Source organism: Symphalangus syndactylus, chromosome 14 (assembly GCF_028878055.3).
Source record: "Symphalangus syndactylus isolate Jambi chromosome 14, NHGRI_mSymSyn1-v2.1_pri, whole genome shotgun sequence".
In the NCBI taxonomy this organism is placed as follows: domain Eukaryota; kingdom Metazoa; phylum Chordata; class Mammalia; order Primates; family Hylobatidae; genus Symphalangus; species Symphalangus syndactylus.
This window is the reverse complement of record NC_072436.2, coordinates 71,386,783-71,408,888: the sequence shown is the minus strand read 5'-3', so window position 1 is coordinate 71,408,888 and position 22,106 is coordinate 71,386,783. Positions and strand designations below refer to the sequence as shown.

Below are 22,106 nucleotides of genomic sequence, written 5' to 3'. Positions count from 1 at the left end.
AATATATCAATTCAATATTTATCAAGCTGTGCTAGACTTCTGGAATCAAAAAATGCCTAAAACAAGTGCCAAGTCTCAAGGAGCTCATAGTTTTGTAGAAGATATGGGGAAACAGTGAAATAATTTAATTTTGGTTGAGATGAGAGGGACTTAGAAGGCTTCAAAGAGGAGGTGACTTTGGATCTGGAACTTGGAAGTTGATCAGGATTTTGTCAGGTGACAAAGTAAAGAAAAAGGCAACATTTAGGAAAGCAAACTAACACATACTCTTTGTGATATGAGTGTGACAGGGAAATAATCTGGAAAGAGTTTGGATTTTATTCCATCAGGAATAGGTTATGAGATTAAAGGTTTCTAAGGACAAAAGTGTCAAGCTTATGTCTGTGTTTTAGAAATACATATCTATCATCTAAATTTGCAGTGAGGATGAAGGAAAAAAATAATAAATGAGATTGGGGGCTCTTTTGTGTTAAGGATCAGCAGGATTGGATGAGCCATTGGCTGTGAGTGAATGGGAGGGGAAAGGGTTGCAACAGTAAGGAGCAGGCATCAGAAGGAAAGAGAAGTTGGTGTGGACATGCTGAGTCTGAACATGTAGGGCATGTGCATGGAGATGTTGAGTAGGCAGTTGGCTTGATACCCTGGAGCTGAAAATAAAAACTTGAGTGTTGTAAGCCCAAGGGTAATAGTTGAAAATACAGGTATGGATAACAAATAATATCAAGATAATGTCAGGATTTTAAAATGCCCAGAAGAGGTGGAGTTTGAAGAGGAAGATGGCCAAAGTCCAACCCAAAGGAATTGCGAACAGGAATTGTCTGGGCAAGAGAAGAAATTATACTAAACAGAGCTGAGAAGAAGCAGAACAGTCAGAGAACCAGCAAAGAATTGTATTAGTGAGGCAAGGAGGGACAGAATTTCGATGGGGGGAAGGGGTGATCATTCAGATGTTTTCTCCTGAAATCATCTCCTCCTCAATTTATGGTCTTGGTGAATGGTGGCACTATAAGTCCAGCTACTTAAGCCAGAGATATGAGAGTAATCTCTTGTTCACACTCAAGCCTGATGATATCCACTGCCATGTCTCTCCCAGGTTGACCTTGTTCTCTACCTTGTCATTGTCTTAGCTCAGGCATTCACCATTTTCACCCAGTTATTGGTCTCTTTGCTTCCTTTCTTTACCCCTCTCCCCACCTTGTATTATTGACAATCAATTCTAAAATTGATCTTTTTAGAACACAAATCTAATCTCGATACTATCTTCCCTAACTCTCACCTGTTACCCCTTAGACATTTCCAAAGCTCTTTCAGGATAAAGTGTAAACTCTTCAGCAAAATATCCAAGACCCTTATTGCTCAGGTCACTATGCATTTCCAAAACTTCATATCTTACCATATCCCACATCTTTTAATTTTCAAAAAACTGTACTGCATAGTTCCCCAAACTAACCCATGCCCTCTCTTGCCTTTCGCTGTAATGCCCTTCACCACCACACCCATCTTTACCTAGGTGATGCCTGCCCATTTATCCTTTGAGACGATTACTAGTACATGGTCCCCTTCTATTACTAGTTACGGGCTCCCTGTGGTAAGAAAAAAGTAATAAGAAGAACAACCACTTTTCTAGGTTATTTCTTCATTCAAATTCCTTCCTTATTCAGAATCTCCTAACCCCATAACAACTCATATTGCATGACAAGCAGTGGAGTGGTCCATTTTCAAGAGATGGAGAGGAAAAACCCTTAGTGTTTGTCCTGTGGGGTTTCATCCAGTGACCTGACCTGTTTTTCCCCTGAGGCTTAATGATATGCAGCCCTAATTAATAAATACCTGTAGAGACCTCCTGGAAGATGGCTTTCCCAACATCTTGATTGAAAAAGGATTATGATCAGAATCATAGTCAGCCTACCATCACTCTTGACATTAAAAATAATGCAGATTCCAGGTTTGCAGAAATTATATAGCAAATAAGAATTCTTTTTTTTTTTTTTTTTTTTTTGAGACGGAGTCTCGCTCTGTCACCCAGGCTGGAGTGCAGTGGCGCGATCTCGGCTCACTGCAAGCTCCGCCTCCCGGGTTCACGCCATTCTCCTGCCTCAGCCTCTCCGAGTAGCTGGGACTACAGGCGCCCGCCACCACGCCCGGCTAATTTTTTTGTATTTTTAGTAGAGACAGGGTTTCATCGTGGTCTCGATCTCCTGACCTCGTGATCCGCCCGCCTCGGCCTCCCAAAGTGCTGGGATTACAAGCGTGAGCCACCGCGCCCGGCCGCAAATAAGAATTCTATAGCAAATAAAAGTGAAGACTCCTAACTGTAACTTTACGCCAGTCACAATAATAAACAATATAAAGTAAAATGAAACTTCAGATGCTATTAGACAACACTAAGCATAAATAAACGTTAAAGCTCATTGTTAACAGAGTGACCAAACATCCTAATTTTCCCAGGACAGGCCTGATCTATGCTTGTTGTCAGCATAATTATGAATATCTTCTTCTTTTACTCTCAAAAGTGTCTCAGTTTGGATTTTAAATTATATGGTCATCCTGATTATTAACTATTGTAAAAGACAATATCAAAAGGAAAGGGGATTGAAGGTCAAACAGGTAAAGCAACTTGCACACTTTGTTCCATTAAAATGGGCAGCCATTTCAGCACTCCTGCTTCCATTTAAGTGCTCTAATTTTAAGTCTTTTCTGGAATCCTCACTCCCAAATTCCCATAACAATTAGCGGAAGTTCTTTAATACCTCTCACTATCTTAGCACCTAACACTTTGAACTGTAATTATACATTTCCTGACCTCCATGGGGAGGCAGTGTTGCCTAATAGTTAAGAGCACAGGGTTAAACCCAGAAAGACTTTATAAGCATAGCGTTTGGACAAGCATGGACTTCAACATGGACTCTAAGTCTAGACCACTTGGGTTCAAATCTCAGCCCTACCACATACTAGCTGTATGTCCTTGAGTAAGCTACTTAACCTCTCTATGAACTCAGTCTCCTCATCTGGAAAAAGGGAGATAATAATAGTATGTGTCACACAAGGCTGTGCTCAGAACAGCGTTGGCCACACTGGAAATGCTAGCTGTTATTATTAAGTGGCAATGAATGTAAAGTGCCCAGCACAATGCCTGCTGCTTAGTAAATACTCAGTAAATGTCAAGTGTCAAAATTATTCATCTTTATATAGACTCCAAAGGACCAACCATGCACTCAAATATCAGTTCGCTGATCAATAAATGGCATACTATAAGTAGGTCCAGCAAGATGAGAACTGAAAAAAAGCCATATTCTTTAGCAGAAATAAGGGCATTGGTGACTTTTGGAAGTGCTGTTTTGGGGCATCATAGGAGCAGAAACTAAAAATTAATGAGCTGAGGGGCTTAATGGGAGATGAGAAAGCAAATTTATGACTTCAGAAAAAGATCTGGAGCATAAACAGTTAGCTTCTCCCTCATTCCTTTCCCTTCTATCATCTAAAACTGTCCCATCTCCCAAAAGAAAAAGTCTGAAGAAAGTGTCTAGGAGACGCTGCATCAGGTCCAGAGACTAAGGGCGTTGACACTGACATGCAACACATGCGTTAGAAATTCACCAGAAATAACGCAGATGGACTGAGTATGAAAGAGGTCAAGCCAGGGTCTACTTTCAACTCTGTTGCCAAATTGTAAAAAAATATGCAGAGAAAGATCAGTGAGGAGCCCCTAGAATAATCCCAGATCTGGAAGTGAGTTTGCAGTCAAGTGGGGACCTGAGAGAGATGAGAACCATCCCCTTGGAGCCCTGTTGCTGTTGGGCATCAGCATCATGCAGAGGCAGCTGCTCTGTGGGGCCCAAAGGAGAAACCAAGCCACAAGAGATGCCTATGAAAACCAGGCACCTCCGTGACTGTGATCCTGTCCAGCGCTGCTGAGTCCTCCCGCTAGATCGCGAGCCTCCAGGGAAATGGCAGAATTTTGTGCTTAATTATGTGGGTGTACTAGGGATCAAGAATGAGGCCAGGTATAGCACAATGCGAACCTGAAGTAGAGGCTAGGCCAAAACAGCCCCTACATATGGCAAGCTGGAATGATGTAACCATGTCCACAACAAGCAAACGAACCTTGCAAAGGTGAAGTTCCTTTGTGGAAATGACTGGGGTCGATTCCATTCACCACTTTCCCCTGACTGATGAAACAACAACATGAGCTTACTTTAGCCATCAAGACTAACTCCTTTACACCAGATTAACTCCTTAGAGAAGTTTATAAGTGTGAGGTGATGCACGTGTGTGTGTGTGTGTGTGTGTGTGTAAGCTATTTTGGAAGCAAATGCCAAGCCAAGTTATACCTTTCCACATTCAAGGATGAAAATAGGGCCTACAAAACTTTAGCACCTTAAGATAAGTGATTAAACAAAATTCCTGAGGTGGAAGAATAATATATTTATGGAAAGCATTTTCAGTAGCAAAAAAAAAAGGTCAATTGTAGCACCATAGGACTTCAATTAAGTTAAATAAAACAGTAAATTTGTGAAACAGGAGATAAAATACGAAATGAGAAGATAAGGGACCTAGAACAGTTAAGGAAATATAAAATAATATGGAAAAATTTAAAGTCGCCAAAGAAGCAGTAAAGAGCAGAACAGACAAAGCAGAAAATGAAATAAATGATGCAGGCATGCTTCAGGAATTCTCGTAATTTGAGGAGGAAAACGCAGTTAGAGGAAAGTGATGAATGATAAAATGATAAATAATGAATGAAAAAAATAGCTATTCAAAGGACCAAATAACTTTGCATTGCTAAAGTATAGTCTAGAAGAAACTTTCAATGCTTTAATAGAAGAAAACGCTTCTGACTTAAGAAAAATTTGAAAATGCAGATTGAGTAGGCTCATCAAGTGATAATCTCAATTAATTATTCATTAAAAGACAGTAATACTTAGACATTTCCTGGTGAAAATCTTTAAAAGACAAAAGAAGAACTTTATAAGTGGGAAGAAAACACATGGTACCTGCAAAGGCTTTGAACATTAATTGGTGAATTTTGATTGACACAATTAATCTTTTATGATGGATAAAATTTTTGATGAACAAGTTCTGATGGATTTATGAACTAAAATATTATACCTACCCAAGATATCACTTACACATGAAAAAAATAAAAAAGCATTTTCAGATACATATGGATTCTTCTTGAAAGGGGAGTGGGATAATTTTCTTCAGGAAATTATCTGAAATGTGAATCAAAGTTTAAAAAAATAAAATATAATAATTATTACACAAAAGAAGTGGAAATGACCATTGAATCAATTTAAGCAAATATATATCTAAATAGTATTTTCAATAAATTCTGAAATAATATTGCATCAACAGACAAAAGCAGTCTGTCATGAGAAAGGAACAAGCTGAAAATAAGAAGCTTTGGGGGAAAAAATACACTGTTTCTGAATATTCAAATCCATTAGAAACAATGACCACTACATTGAATATTGCAAAAAAGTAGATTCAGTTCATCAGAGGACAGTTTGAGAAAATTCCTCAGAACTTAAGCTGAAAGGATACAGAGATTAAAATTATGAGAAAAGAGGCCGGGTGCGATGGCTCACACCTGTAATCCCAGCACTTTGGAAGGCCAAGGTAGGCAGACTACTTGAAGTCAGGAGTTTGAGACCAGCCTGGGCAACATGTTGAGACCCCCCTCCGTCTCTACTAAAAATACAAAAATAATTAGCCAGGCGTGGTGGTGCGTGCCTGCAGTCCCAGTTACTGGGGAGGCTGAGGCACGAGAATTGCTTGAACCCAGGAGGCAGAGATTGCAGTGAGCCAAGTTCACACCACTACACTTCAGCCTGGGCAACAGAGCAAGACCCTGTCTCAAATAAAATAAAATAATGAGAAAAGAGAAAAGTAGTACAAAGACTAGGTCCAGGATATCTAATATCTAATATATTATAGATATAGATATATACACAATAAGAATTCTGGGGATAGAGAACACTTATAAGAGATACAATAAAAAATAATAATAAAGGAAGATAATTTTCCTGAGCTGCAGAAAGATTGGAGTCTTTAGATTTGGAAGATTTAGGTAAAATACTCAGCCTAATTAATTTTTTTAAATGGTCTACAACTTGTATAATCTTTGATAATTTCTTAAAATATAAGAATAGTAAAGTCTACATTCTTCCAACAAAGAAAAAAAATAGGCTCAAGAAAAAAGAAAGTGAGATTCAGACTGGCGTTAGTTTTTTTACTCTACACATTTAATGTTCCAAAAAAAGCTCAATAATTATAAGGTCTTGAGTGAAATGTGATTTTAAAATTCCTTAGTCAGGCTTCAAAATGATACACATTTTAAAATTGTATTACTTACTGAAAAAATTACCTAAAAATATTGACATCGAAATGGAAAATATATATGAAAAAATGTATAAGAAAAAGACATAGCATAAAAGAAACAGAAGGAATGGTTCTAGAAAAGTTAAGAAGTCATAATAAGGCCATCAGTGAGACTTTGTAGCAAAATATAAAACTGAAAGAATGGATTGTCAACAGAGAAAATGAAAAATGTAAAATTTTTATGCGAGGTAGCAAAAATCACTCATGTTACATTTACATATGCAAGAAGATGCAGTTTATTCTTAGCTCCCAAACTCCTCTTTTCTTCCTTCTAAGTCCACCTTCTGGGTAGCAAGAGGGAGGGAAATCCATAAATTTTGAATCCAAGTTGTGGTAATAGTCCATTGTGGTGATTTTTAAAGATCCCTTTAGGTAAAATGCTCAGTCTTTCAAATGTTGCCTTTCCCTCACCAATAGAATCTGGGTATTTGAAGGAGATGGATTTGTCTCTGTGAAGGAGTCCTTCGATTTTGGACCAGTTGGTTTCAAGGAAAGTTCTGTCACATCTTCAAGGAACAGAAAATTTCAATACTAGTGTTAAATGCATACAGACAGCAAGAAAAAATAGTTTCTCAATTCACTTTATGAAGCTAGCATATATCTAATATCCGTGTCTACCAAAGATAATACCTTCATACACAAAACTTGCCACCAACTTCTGAATAAAAACTTTAAATTTTAAATTAAATACATTTTGTTAAAAAACTAACAGTATAATAAAAGAATAATATCCTAAGACCAAGTAAAATTTATCCTAGGAATTCAACAGGGCTTCAATATTTGAGAAACGTTTAAGATAACTCCAATTTTTTTGACTGCTGAAGATGAAAACCATATCTCAGCAGAATCTGAAAGACATCTCTGAATACTTAAGCATTCAAGGATATATTCAAAATATATTTTGAACCCTATACCCTACAGAGAATAAACTTTCCTTTCAAATGCCCATGAAATATTTATTAGGTCACAAAGAATGCCTCCATATATCTCTCAAGGCACAATTTTTCCAGTCTGCATTATCGGCAATAAATGACAGGAATGAATAGCAAAGTACACCAAAACTATCAGGAAAAAAATACAGATTTGTATATTATCTAGTCATGAGAAAGACATGACAGTGAATATAGAAATTTAGAAAAAAAAAGTCTGAAAGAAAGTGATTGTCTGGGGCATAGGTTGGCAAACTATGGCCTGCAGCCTGTTTTTGTAAATAAAATTTTATTGTAGTACAGCCACGTTCATTTTGTTCATGTACCATCAATAGCTGCTTTTGTGCTACAAAAAGCAGAGTTGAGTAGTTGCCACGGAGACCACATGGCCCCCAGAACCTGAAATACTGTCTGGCCCTTCACAGAAAAAGCTTGCCCACCCCTGGACTAAGAAAACATTTGCAACCAAATATAAAATGGGCCAAAAATATTGAGACCAGAGTCAGCTTCATGAGCATGGGACCTGTGCAGTCAGTCACCCAGGGCCTCTCATTTCGAAGGGCCTGGCACTTGGTTTAAGGGCCATCTTGCCATCTTGAATTTTGTAAGTTTTGAACAAGAGACACTGCATTTTCATTTTACCCTAGGTTCTGCAAATTATGTAGCTTATCTTAATTGATACAGAGGAAAATGAATCATAAATGTGAAAAAATTATGGCTTATAGTTAAATACATCCGAATTAAAACAATAATGAAATCAGTTTGTCCTTCCCTTGCCCACCCTCACTGCACAGTCTAATTACATTGATGTGCGGACAGTCCATAGGGTAATTGGCTCCTGGAGAGCCAAACATGAACCCCTCATTCTTAGTATCTGTCCCTCCCTCTCTCTTTTCTTTTCATAATCCTCAGATAGCAAAGGGCTTTCTGTCCCTCTGCTGTACTGCCCACCGTAAGGCATGGATTTCTTCACCAAATGACACAAGAGGAAATTATGTCCTCCTTATATTGTGATCTTAATCCTCCAAGTTTTGTTCTTTAACTGCTAAAGGAATTTAGAAAATCTCTCTTTGACAAAGTCTTGCTTCCAAACCAGTTGTCTTGCTGCAAAAATCATATTTTGAATTTCAAATGTTAAGTTTTTCCCCCTTTCTGCATCACTGCTGGAAAAACAGAATCCCCCACTGCTCCAGGGTGGCTCCTGCCAGATGGATGTCTCCGACTGACCAGGGTGTGTTGGGTCACTTTCTGTGCAGTTGCTAAAGAGAAAAGCATAGTACAAAATTCAAAATGTTACCCCCATTATGTATGTAAAGATAGTGTTAAAAAATATTCATCAGAGTTCTTTTATAATAGCGAAAAAGTAGAAGCAACTCCGTGTACAAAAAGGAATTATACCTATTATAAAGTTATAATTATACAAGTTATAAAGTGGAGAAAATGCAGATGTTACAAGTGATGCTGGGAAGGATTAGTGAATGAAATAAAAATTTGTTCATAACCATAATGACATTAAGTGAAAAAAGCAGAGGCCATAACCTGTAAATACACAAAGTGAAGTTGCTTGGGGAAAAGTCTGAAAGTAGAATCATTGCAGTGAAGACAATGGTTCTATCTGAGCCGGGGGAAGATGGGTGATTTTTATTTTCTTCCCTTTGTTTGTCTTTCCCTCCTCTCTACCCACCCCCCCAAAATTTCCAACAATGGACCTGCTGCTTTTGTGGTACAATATTTGTAAACCCTCTCCCTTGGTGCCCTCATTCTGAGTCACTTCCTCCTAAGTGACATCATCCACAGCCACTCTCACTCAATGATGTTGACCCATCCCCCTTTGATCTTTCTGGGGGATGCAAAGTGGCTACTGTGGCTTCATCTCTGTGAATCTGGCGAGTGTGAGAAACGGAGCCACAGCTGTGCATTTCAATTATGGGAAATACCTTTTGGGTTACTAACCCATTGTCTGTATTCTTAACAACAGTGCTTTTGTGTTGAATCTGCACCAAAAGTACCAATAGTTGATATCAGAAAATGTTTTTAGGGTTCTCCTGGTGTGCATGTGTTGTGTGTGTGTGTGCATGTGCCTGTTGAAAAAGGCAGAGTGGAGTTGAAAGGAGTGCATATTTTGCTGTAATACCTTTTTGATCATGATCCACAAGAAAAATACGTTTTACATCTTGACGCAGTACATATGCAATACTTATGTGTAATTGAACAAAAGTTAACACATAACATTCTTTTTGTTACTGTATGCAGTATATTCTGGTATTTCTATTCTATTCTATTTTTTTAATGTTAGCAATGTCCCATGAAATTGCTTTCCCAAATCACTAATAAATTCCATTCTGCGGCTTAAAAATCATTGTTTCCATAGGCATCGGTTAGATATACTAACAGGACATTTCATCACAAGTCAGTCGAGTGGGGCTGGGCACCCTGTGCTGGGATGTCCATGACACAGACAGGAACAGGGTGGGTGGCCCCAACTCAAAGTACAGTGCTTGGTGACTAGGTTTGGGTCTGTATTGGTGTCTAAAGAAGTTGGAGTGGAGGAAAAAGTCAAGGTCAAGCTTTCTGGGCAAGAGGGAGGCATGGCTGTGACTCGAAAAAGTAATAGGAGGACAAAGCCTGAAGGCCTGGGCCAGGTTTAAGGCTCCAGGCAGTCAGAGGATAGGGCAAGGCTAGGAGGAAGCAGAGGAAGGCATTGCCCTCAGATTATTGTTCAGTTGCTTCCAAGGGCCTAATATGCAAAGAGTAGAAGCAAAATAAGAACTCCAAATCTCATTCTGACTTGTTTTCTAAAGTGTACTCTTTTCCTTGGAAGAAGCTGGGGAGGGAGCACAACAGCAAATGAATGCAGGGTCTTTGACAGCAGAACTAAGTGTTGAGTCCCACTTACATGCACCTGAAGCTGCTGAACATATCTGTATCCTTCCAGGACTGGGACCCAAGTTGGTCGCTGAGGACATCAGTGACTTCAACTGGGTGGGGCTAAGGACAAGTAGAAATTGGCAGTTTTATAATTTCCATCCTTAGAGCTGCTCTGCTCTTCCAGGATTAAAAGACTCCTTGGTGATGGTTCCAATTGCAAACTTTCTTTTTCCCTTTTATTCTATTCTAATCTGTGTGCAAAAGAAGGGAGGATAATTTAAATTCAATTTGGCCAACTTGATTCTTTCTGACTCTGGTTGTATGTGTGGCTAATGGAAAGAGCCTGTGTTTTCTAAGGAGCTTAACCACAGGGAGGTTTGGAAACTCACATAAACAGAAAAGAATGCACTTCAGAAAACAAGTCAGAATGAGATTTGGAGTTCTTATTTTGCTTCTACTCTTTGCATATTAGACCCTTGGAAGTAATTGAACAATAATCTGAGGGCAGTGTCAGGTTCCATGCAGAATCCTGCACTGGGAACACACAGTGAGTGCAATGTCACAAAAATTTCTTGACTTCTTACCATGTTCAAACACAAGAGAGAGCATAGAAAAACAAAAATAAGTAAGACACTCTGGAACTGCTTTCAGCAACAACCTTCTGGGACTAGTAGTGAAGGCTGGTGGCTTTCCCTCCCCATGGTCTAGTGAGCCCTTCTCCAAGGCCAAGTCAGATGATCGTGTGGGAGGGCATTGACTCTGGTTTTGAGTGGACCCAAGTGTGTTGAAAGAATCTTCATGCACAGAACTCTGTAAGACTGTCTTCAAGCAGAATTCCTGGTAGGCTACTTGAATTCCAAATTCTACTGAGATTTGTGCAGTGAAACACAGGCATAAAATCCCAAGAAGGGCCTGGACCCTCTGTGCCATCCTGAGACCAAGCTGACCTATAATAGCCTTCAGGGGCTAGAACTGCATTTGAGTTAGGATTTAATGGAGTTGAAATTAGGGACCTTTTACATCCACTGATTTCTAGAATGTGGTACTGCAACTCTCTGTGACTACAGTTTGCCCAGCAGTTATGTGTTAAAGGCAATTCCGGAAAAAAAATCTACAACAGAGTCAAATGGAACATTTTCCAGTACTATTTATATTTGGGCTTAGAAGGTTTTAATTTCCAACTGCAGCTTTGGTGATAATGACTGGGTGGGCCATACTATCTGCAGATGGTATCAGGACTCCATAGCCAGAGTTTAAGGGTCATTGACTCATAAAGAGACTGACATGATAAAATGGCATGTTCTATACATTGTAGGGTTGAAAGAAACTGGAATTGGATCCACTTTCTGCCATTTCCCCCAGCCAACACCTGGTTGTGACCAGGAGTCCTCTTAGGTCTTCAGGATTGAGAGGAAGCCCAGGGTCTGAACAACCCTGAGTCAATTATTCTGGCAATAGCCACTAGGGCAGTTTCCCAGAAGATCAGGTACAAGGCCAAGCGCAGGTGAGACATACGTGTTTCAACAGAAAGTCTAAACTCAGTCATAGACCCAGCAAATTCATCCCTATGGAAGAAGGTGGCGGGGGGCGGGGTGGGGGTCTGGTTGAGGTCCCAGTGGTCATGGATAGGAAGTCAGCTGGGATCGGTGGGTGGTAGTGAGGCAGGGGAGAGGACTGTGGCACCAGGCAGGTAAGCCTCCTGCCACTGGGGCTTTGGGTTAAAGAAATATAAGCAGTACCCCCAACAAGCTTGCTGCCATGCTGAAACCATAAGCAGCGGACATAGGGCTCTTTCTTTCTCCAAGAGGTGGTTTGATCTTGGGATAGGACAATGCCTGCATGTGTGGGTTAAGAAGTTTCAGAAATAAAGAGTAGAAGGAGTCCAGGGTGCAGATCGAGATAACCCTTTACTCTCTTTTTCCTTTAGTAGCTGAGGCCCCTTGGAATCCCAGGGTAAGCCAGAGAAGACAAACCCAGTTTGGTTCCTAGAATCTTAGAAGGTTGTGTTTTTACCTTTGATGATTGAGGAGGCAGGCTATGTACATCTCCAGTGTGGCTCAAAGGGTGTATATTTTGGTCAAGGCTTAAATAATTGTATAAAGAATTATCACTTACATGTATGAAGTGACAAACCCCAGCAGCGACAGGGCAGCTGTTAGCAGAGGAGCAAGCCTGTCAATGCCTCCTTGCCTCCAGTTTTACCTTAAAGCTCTCATTTTATTTTCTTCTTCAGAAAATTCAGCTTTTGCCCATTAGCAAGAGTTTTGATGGATGTAGACTTTTCTCAACAGCCAAGGATATATTTTGGATCTTTCCCTATATCTGGCATCAACAAATCAGGTGAACAGCAAAACTGTATAAACTTTACATCAGATAGAAGTATAGTGAAAATGACATGTTTTAAGAAAGTTGAAAATGTGAATTATCATTGGGTGACCCTTTTTAATAAGTAAAGGAATGCAAATTAATTTGTGGCTGTGAAATAGGGCCACTCCTTGAGAATGAGGAAATAGTAACACAAAAAGGATTTACTTCAAACTCTTGCTCCTTAAACAGGGAGTCAATAATAGTTTCCCAATTCTAGTTCAAGTTCCTATTTCACCAACACATTGCTTCTCCTCCTAGTATAATTTCCTGATTTTTTTTATTTCTGTGGGTACATAGTGGATGTATATATTTATAGAGTACATGAAATGTTTTGATACAGGCATGCAATGTGAAACAAGCACATCGTGTAAAATTGGGTATTCATCCCCTCAAGCATTTATCCTTTGTGTAACAAACAATCCAATTATACTTTTTACGTTATGCTTAAATGTACAGTTAAATTATTATTTATTATTATTGACTATAGCCACCCTCTTGTGCTGTCAAATACTAGGTCTTATTCATTCTTTCTAATTTTCTTTGTACCCATTAACCATCTTCCCAGTATAAATTCCTCCTGGCAGAAATTCTCTATCGATGAGGAAATTGGACATGGAATAAAAGAGGTTTGGAGATTCCTCTCTAATCATTAGATATCTCACCCTACCCCCTCAGTAACCAGAATTTCAAAGATTAATTTTTCTGGTTGTATGGACCAAAACACAGCATTGCATTTCAGAAGTGGCCACTAATGGCCAGTCTTCAAGGAAATCTCTTGATTCTAGTGGAAACGGGTTGTAGAATTCTGGATTGGCAATGGCTTATAGCCAGTCATGTGGCATATCTTCTGAGGCACCTGGACAGCATTGGGCCATCTCTGCCAGATCACCACCCAGGACCCCCAGGGCCAGAGCATCCACCCCATGGCTGAAGGATGGCACCCTGGACCAGTCTATGTGACCTGAAGTATACAAGTGAACCCTGTCCAGGAGGATGGCCAGGTCTTTATGAAAGAAGATTTCTAAAGCTTAAAGCCCAGGGCTACGATATGCAGTTCTGGTGAGCTCGTGGGAGACTCCAGCTGCCATTCAGTTCAGAGATCTATTGATGATCATGTGGGCCCGGTCACCAAGGAGCTATGCCCTAGAATCAGTGACCCATCTGGGAAGGCTTCTTACTTCACGTAAGTCACGGGAATTGGCGAGAGCCATCTGAGACCAAAACCCAGGCTGTTTATCCAAGCCAAGGCAGAATAGGTGAGGTTCAGTTGGCAAAAGATCAGGAAGCTTCCATGAGCAATAGAGGCTTCTCCTCTTCATGCTCTTCTTTCTTTCATTCAATAAACAGGTAATGTTCGGGAGGGAAATTTCTTTAAGACCGATTGCCACCCAGTATCAGGGGATGCTGACAGAGAGGTGGACACGGTGGCCCTGAGAGCATAAGGCAGGGATAGTGAGTCCTGTCTGTGTTGGTTAAAAGCAAGATGGAGAGACCAACCTGAGTTTGTTTGTTTGTTTGTTTTTTGAGATGGAGTTTCCCTCTTGTTACCCAGGCTGGAGTGCAATGGCGCAATCTCAGCTCACTGCAACCTCAGCCTCCTGGGTTCAAGTGATTGTCCTGCCTCAGCCTCCCGAGTAGCTGGGATTACAGGCACGCGCCACCATGCCCGGCTAATTTTTGTATTTTTAGTAGAGATGGGGTTTCGCCATGTTGGCCAGGCTGGTCTCGAACTCCTGACCTCAGGTGATCCACCTGCCTTAGCCTCCCAAGGTGCCGGGATTACAGGCATGAGCCACCACATCCACTGACCTGAGTCTTGAATGAAGAGTTGCTTGCCACTGTGGACAATGAGTATCCCAAGCAGATGGAGTATGTATAAAGGCTGAGTGAGCAGAATAGACAAAGGGGTGCTTTTGACAGGAGAGGACCCTGGCACGCTCCTTCCAGATCCCTTCCCCATCTCCCCAGCTCCTCACCTCCCCTCTACAGGCTGCATGGTGCTGCACCGTGAAACCACTTGCTCTTCCCCAACTTCCGTGTTTTACGCCAAGGATGATCTTTCTCCCCTTGTCTTCCTCACAAGTTTCCACCTGTCCTTCAAGAATGGGATTAAAAACCACCCCCCTTCACAGCCTGCACCGGCACAGACAGCCATTCCCTTTTCTTTTTTCCAAATGTACAGTCCTCAACTGCAGCACTTTTCATGACAGGTTACATATTAATTCTTCTGTCTTCCTCACTCAACTCTGAGTTCTTGAGGGGAAAGCACCATTTCTTAGCCATCTCTGCACCTTAGGCAGCTAGAATAGTGCTGGGTGATGTTATTTTTAATAGTTAATAAGAAATATTAAATCCCCAGTATAATCTTCATGCCTCTGGTTATGCCAAATATCATTTCAAATTAGCCAAAGTGGGGTTCAAGATGAGCACACAAAAACATAATTATAATGAATATCTCTTGTATGAGGAGAAGCATCCAGGATTGAATCATTGCTTTTGACCCTTTTTACAGTGCCTATTATAAGATTCTAGAACAATCTGTGTTCTTCAAGAAAGAACAAAGGATAATATAATGAACACCCATGAGTTCTCCACATAAAATGAGCAAATGTTAACTTATTTCCCATTTTTTTAAAGAAATACGAATGTGTGTGTGAATATATTCATAGAAATTGTGTACTGGTGGATTTATAACTTTTTTCTCTAACAGTGGAACAATGACTATCACTGTAAAAGATGCCTATGTACATTCTCTAGAACTGAAGTTCTAGATTAATTTGAGGAAAGTGAGGCATCTTTATGACACAGAGTATCTAATGGTATGACCAGAGCATATTGTACCACTTTTGTTCAGGTCAGACAGATGTATCACTTCTGGATATGGGACCAAAAAAAATAAATTGTCCTCCTGGAAATGTAATACACCCAATCAGAATGAGAATTCTTGTGAATATCATTCCATTAAAAGGAAGGCAAAAAGTCCTCTTAAATCTGTATAAAATAGTTTGAAACAAAGGAAAAACAGCAACAAATAGCTCTCTGGATGTTAAAATTGTAAATGAGTGCATAATAAATAAAAATCATCAGAAATCAGTGGAAAATGTTTGCAGTACAAAATGTCAGAGTAGAAAGAGCAAACTAACCTCAACTTTTATTAGAATGGCAAGCAGAAATGCAGAGCTCGCCTGAAATTGATCCTTAAGTGAAAGGGAGGAGGCATTACAGCTACTAAAAAGAGTGGGTTCAAGTAGAAAAAACTAATTGGAGCCATTGCAACAAACTGAATATGAGCACTATGGAAAATATAAGCTGACTGAAGCAGTAGGAAATGGTACCAGTGAAACAGAAGTCAAACTTGGGAAATAAAGAAGCCCCTTTCCAAATCTAAAATCCTATGATTTCATATGTCCTAGGGGAACAGTTTCCTTCTTTTGTCACTAAGAGGATTCCTTTTTCGTATAACAAAAAGCTGTGTCATTTTTCTTCTTTTGTTTATTAATACGACTAAATTAGATTTCCTTATATGTTCAACTATCACTACCTTCCTGAAATAAACTTCACCAATTAATTAATTATTATTCTTTTGGATTCCTGCTGTATTCATTTCATTAATATGATTTAGAGATTTTGCATCTATATTTACAAATGAAGTTGGACTCTTTGGGGAGGGAATGTGTTTATCATGTGGGCTAATTTCATTTAAATGGATTAGAATAGTTTTTCTTCCCTAATCAGAGAATTAATTTAATAGCACAAAAATAGCTGCTTCTCGAAGATGCAAAACCCACTTGTAAATCTCTTTGGGCCCAGCGTTTGTTGTTGCTGTTGTTGTTTTTCAGGGTTTGGGTGTGTGGATTTGGGGTAGGGGCAGTGCGAGGTTGGGGGAGTTCTTTTACAACATCTTAAAGAACCCTAACAGAAAGTTGAAACAGCCTTTCAAATAATTTCCAAAGTTACAGAAGTTTCAAGTAATGAGTCCACTTATTGGAGAGGTCAAATGTAAAATAACAGAATGTGAAGATAAATAATACAAGGTAAAGACAAATAAACACCTGAGTCACGCAACACCTGCTTTTGTTTTCCTAGATCAGGAAGTGTGCTGCACCACTGGAATGAAATCTATTACTTTGTGGAACAGTTGGCTCATAAATTCATCAGGTGAGAAACACTATGCATTTTGTTCACTTGCAGTTCGCTGTCATGAGTCAAACTAGTCCATGTTTGCTATTCTATTAATTACTACTACATACTTTGGGGATGTTTTTTGACTAAGGTAGGCTCTCAGATCTTGGACCAGAGACTGTTTGCTTTGTTTTCATCTTTGCCACATTTTAGAGTAACATTTGGCTTTATGTTTTTGGGAGGAGCCAAATCTGGTTATGAGACCAAAAGTATTTAGCATTCTCCCTTCTCTGTTGAATAGCCTATTCTTATTACCTTTAACATTTTTCTTGCACACTGCATCATGCAGCAGCAAATGGCACATTTTAGCTAGACTCATGTATAGGGTGTACAGTGTGTAGGATGAACAATTCATCCCAGTTTGCCCAGATCTTTCCCAGTTTTAGCACTGAAAGTCTCACATCCTAAGGGGAACCCTCCTTAGTCCTGAGCAAAATGTGACAATTGGAACTCTCTAGCTGTGTGTACTATCAGGTAGAATCTTCTGAGCATTTTCAACACCACTTTCCCAGGCAAGGCAATGCAGTTTTGAACATAGCCACTGCAAATATCATGGGAGTCTTGGACTTAGTAGTAAGGAAATGAGGTCATTTCACCCCTCTATGTGCAGTTTCCAAGGGATAACACAACAGTAATAGCTTTCATAGAGTGCTTGAAGCAAGTTGTCAAAGTCTTTGGTAAAATTGGTCTGATCATCATAAATTCTAACACAGCTCCACTTCATGCTGATGGCCTCCATAGAGTCTTCCAGTTGATAGGAGTGACCATAAAGTTCGTCTTTGAGTAAGGTTCTCTGTCTCAGAATATAGGTTATCCTCTAAGCCCTGGGTAGTGACAGACATGTTCCCCTCAAATTCGGTTATTGACCTCAACACATACCTACCTGCCTAATTGGAGAGAAAGGGTTAGGAGGTGGCTTGTCTGTTATGCCAAAAATTGGAAGCTACAGCAGGAAGCATCTAAACCCAGATGATTAGGAAAAACAGATGCCGAGAGGACAGAAGGGAGAAAAAGTACAAGAAAAGGAGAGAAACAAATACATGGGTGGTGTTAGAAAATGTTTGAAAGGATCATAGAAACTAGGAATTAAAAGGAACCAGACTTCCCAGCCTATCCTAGTAGGCATTGTGTAACTCTCTACTTGAATAGCTCTGGTGAAAACTCACTGCCTTTGAGGCAAAAGTCCAATCGTTGGACAATTCCAGTTTTCATAAGTCTTTTTGTCATTAAGCCAAGATGTCCTTTCTTCACTCACAGCCATTGGTCCTTTGGAGTGATATAAAACAAGTCTGCCTCCACACCCTTCACAGTATCTGCTCTGTCTCTAATTTGCTCTTCTGGGCTTCTGTTCCCTCTGAAGTGGAGGAGTCTAGTGGAACAGGCTTTGAAGTCAGGCAGATGTAAGTTTGAATCTAAGTTCCATTGTGCAACTGTAGCAGTTCACCAACCTTGGCTGAACCCTAGTTTATATATGAGGCTTATAAGAGAAAACATGTGCAAGCCCACCAGTCCAGCACCTGGCTTAGAGTGGGCACACAACATCTTTCTCAGTTCCCTCAGCAATCCCAGATTCTTCCCTATCTTAGAATCTTAGAAAATTGTGGGCAGGGGCAAGGGAGGGGATTAAGAGAACCCTTAATCCAATTCCCTTGCTTTATAGATGAAGAAACTGAGGACCGGGGAGGTTGACATGGCTTAATCCAGACAAGACACCCTTCTCTGGTTGTCTCCGCTAACCCTACTTGGCCATGGAGCCCCTCAAAGTGTGGAGCCAAGATCTTACCATCACCCAAACTCCACCAGGCAGAGGCTGGGCTGTCGTCTGTTGATAGTCATAGCCCAAGTGCCCATAACAGTGCCAGACACATAGTACATGCTCAGTCAGTATTTTTAAATAAGTGAATGAAGGCAATTTTCATTTATTTATTCATTTTAATAAAAAGTCTAAGGCAGCTGGGACTGCGGGGGGAAATTCATTCAATAACAGTGGCTGATGCCAGTACAAGTACATCATTTCTAATCTCAGTGGGATTTTTGACATTTTGAGTCCTTTTATTTATCTTTATTCTGACCCTCTGTCATTTTTCTAATAATGATTCTTATGCTTTGCTGTTTTCCTCAAGCCTTCAACCTACACCTCACACCCATCGCTGTCAGAAAAGAACCTCACCTCCTACTTCACCAAGAATTCAGAGAGTAGAGGACACCAGTTCAAGTTCCAATGTACTCCTATATAAAGATGCATATATGTCCTTCCCACTAGTCTCTGAGATCCAAGTATCCCTCCCATGTAAGGCCAACCTCTCCATTTTAGTCTGACTTTATCCCATTGTCTCCAGTTTCCTCCAGGTCTTTGTTTCTGTCTTGTATTTTTCTCTACCTTTCCCCAGGCTCCTTCCCCACAGTCTACAAACATAAACTAATCTCTCCTGCCCCTTGTCCCAAAAAAAGCAATGATAGTGAATCTCTTGATCTTGTCTTCCTATAGATGGGACCCTAGTTCTCTACTAGTTTCTCACTCATTTGTCTTTAAAGACTGGCCATCTCCATATCCTTACTTCTCATTCATTCCTTAACCCACTGCTATCTGGCCCTCCTCCCCACCCTTCACCTGCTTGCTCACCAAGGTCTCACCCAGGGGTGACCCAGAGGAAAAATCCAGGAGCACTCTACAGCCCTTAGTCCACTAGATGCAGGGATTTCATTGGATCCAGACTTATCCTTCCTTGAAACTCTTTCCTCCACTGGCTCTCATTCTGCTTTCATTTCACTGGCCTCAGCCAGCCCTTCCCACACTAGTGTTGGTTTTGTATTTGGCTCACTTCCCTCCTCACTTCTGACACTCTCTCTGAACAACTTTGCCCACATCAGTACGCTGAGGACTTCCAAATTATGCCTCTAGCCGAGACTTATATGCCAGTTGCCTCTTGGAGACCTTTATTTTCCACATTTCAAATTTATTATTTCCAGAGCTGAACTTCACAGAAGGGAAGCAGTATATAACGTGGCAGTTAGGAGCCCAAGTTCTAGAATTAAAACACTTGACTTCAAGCCCCAGGTCTGCCACTCCCCCACTGTGTAACCTTGAGGAAATTGTTTCATCTTTCAGAGCCTCAATTTCCTTTTGTGGAAAATCGGAACTATTAGTTTGATGTGAACTATCAGGATTGCTACTATAGGTACCAATCTCATAAAGTTGTTCAAGTATAATGAGATCATACGTGCAAATCACTATGATCTCACACATGGTAAGAACTCAGTAAGGTTGGCTATTATTATATTATTATAATCATTATGATTGTTGTTATTATAATTTAGGACATGGTGTCCTGCTGCCCCAGTGCTGGGGAAGTAGTCTCAGGCAGCACGGGGTCATGGACAGAAAACTGAGATCTGTTTTAGGGACCAATGTTCAATTCACCAGGTATTGCCTGAGCGCCTATCAAATATTAAACACCATGCCAAGGGCTTCCAAAGATGCATCAGGCACATGGTAATACATGCAGACTTTATCCTGGAGACAGTAGGAGTCACTGGAAATTTTATAGCAGATAAGTGACAGGTTCTAATTTTTGTTTTAGGAAAATAATTCTGGGAGCAGTGTGAAGAGTGAATTGGAGCAAAGAACCTTCCTAGGCAAGACACCAGCTAGGAAATTGTAGTGGTCAGACGATTGAGGCCAGGATCCTAAGCTAAGATATGGGAGGTGAGGCAGGTTTGAGAAACACTTGGGGAACTGGAACTACAAGGTTCAGAGCCCGATCAGGTGTGGGAGGTTATTGCATTGTGAAGAAATAGATTGATGCTATCATGGAAGAACAAGTTGGACACACAGAACGGCATTGCATTGCTGAATCCACTGCAGTCTGATGGTCCATCTTGCAGACTGAGAAACAAGTTCTTCCTCAGGTGAGGGTGCTTCTGTCTCCAGAGTGTGACTCTTACATTGAGAATGCTCGTGAGCACTGCCATAAAAAACCATGCCAATTTATTCATTAATGATGAGAAGTGTAACTACCAAATGGAATATATATTCTTATGACCAGTCAGCACATTCTCTCCTTATAGGATAATCTCCTTGGGAAGCCAAGGAGAAATTAAAAGTTGATGGTGATCTCACTTTCAGATCAAAGGGAGTTTGTTATATAATGTTAATAGCTGATGGCATCAAGCTGCAACTCATCATTAGAGAATACACCGGGTTACTGTGGAAACATGATCAAATTTTGCCTATCAGGATCCCCTTTTATAGACACCATACAGATTGATCCCCTTGTTGGGACATACTTCAAACAGAACACAGGGCAACAATAAAGTTTATCATTCTTACTCGTAATCCACACTCACTGAGCAATGGTATCAGGTCAGAAGCAGCCTCAGGAAGACCCAGAGTGTCTTCTCTTTGACCCACACTTCAAGTCCACTGCTGGCTAATCAACACCCGCAGCACCAGCCTTGGAGGCCCCCTGTGGGTTATGGGTCTTCAGCTCTGGCAGCCATTATAGAAAGGGAAGGATAGGGAGGGAGCCTGAAAGGAATGGCATGCACAGTCTTATTGTCTGTCCTAATAGAGCTTCTTTTCCTTTCCAGCCCACAGTTGAGAATGTCCTTTATTGTCTTCTCCACCCGAGGAACAACATTAATGAAACTGACAGAAGACAGGTAAGGATACTTCTTATCTTTGTTGTTAAAAAGTCCATCACTTCCTGAGTAGCCCTGAGATTTGTGCTCTGGTGCCAGCCTTGACCTGTTAATCACTTTAATCTGATGGTTCCTTCTTTTACCCTAAGTTTTTAACCTTACATATGGGCACATGAATCCTGCTGCTAGTTTACTCTTCAGTTACTTTTGAAAGAATTTCCTGATATTGGTGAAATGTTATAAATGATGAAATTACATTAAGATAAATCTCACATTTGATTGTTGACTCCATCTGCTAACTTGGAGTGAAATGTTGGCAAGCCATATTATTGGGGGACTATATTTTATTTTATTTAAATTAGACTTATTTTGGATTAAGGTTTCAGAGATACAAGTGCACTATGAGACAGGTAAGAGCTTGAAATATTTACTATTCATAATTACCCAGGAAGGGAGTAGAAAGGGAGGGCTTATGGTACCACGAAATAAAAGGAAATTTAAATAGTGTAAAAGAATGTTGTTGACACAAAGAAGTAGTTAAACTAGGTAGACCTAGCTTAACAAAAGTATTTTAGGTTTTGCCACATTTTACTTGCAGATGAAAACTAGCAATAACAGAGTCATGTCATTTATTTGTAGTTAGGATGGTATACTAGACAGCGGAAAGGATAGTCTTCCCCCATTTATGAAATTGTACACTTTTTAAATAGTGAGATGGTCCACATGAGAGAAGCACCA

The 22,106-nt window shown here is 40.2% G+C and overlaps 1 protein-coding gene across 3 annotated transcripts in view; it reads left to right on the top strand.

Annotated features, from left to right (window-relative positions):
- ANTXR1 (ANTXR cell adhesion molecule 1) overlaps positions 1-22,106 on the top strand; it is a 244,955-nt gene that overhangs the window by 10,465 nt on the left and 212,384 nt on the right. For all 3 annotated transcript variants that reach the window (XM_055241678.1, XM_055241683.1, XM_055241682.2), the window contains exons 2-3: positions 16,632-16,703; positions 21,318-21,389. In XM_055241678.1, coding sequence (XP_055097653.1) covers positions 16,632-16,703; positions 21,318-21,389 — 144 coding nt within the window. The remainder of the gene's footprint in view (positions 1-16,631; positions 16,704-21,317; positions 21,390-22,106) is intronic.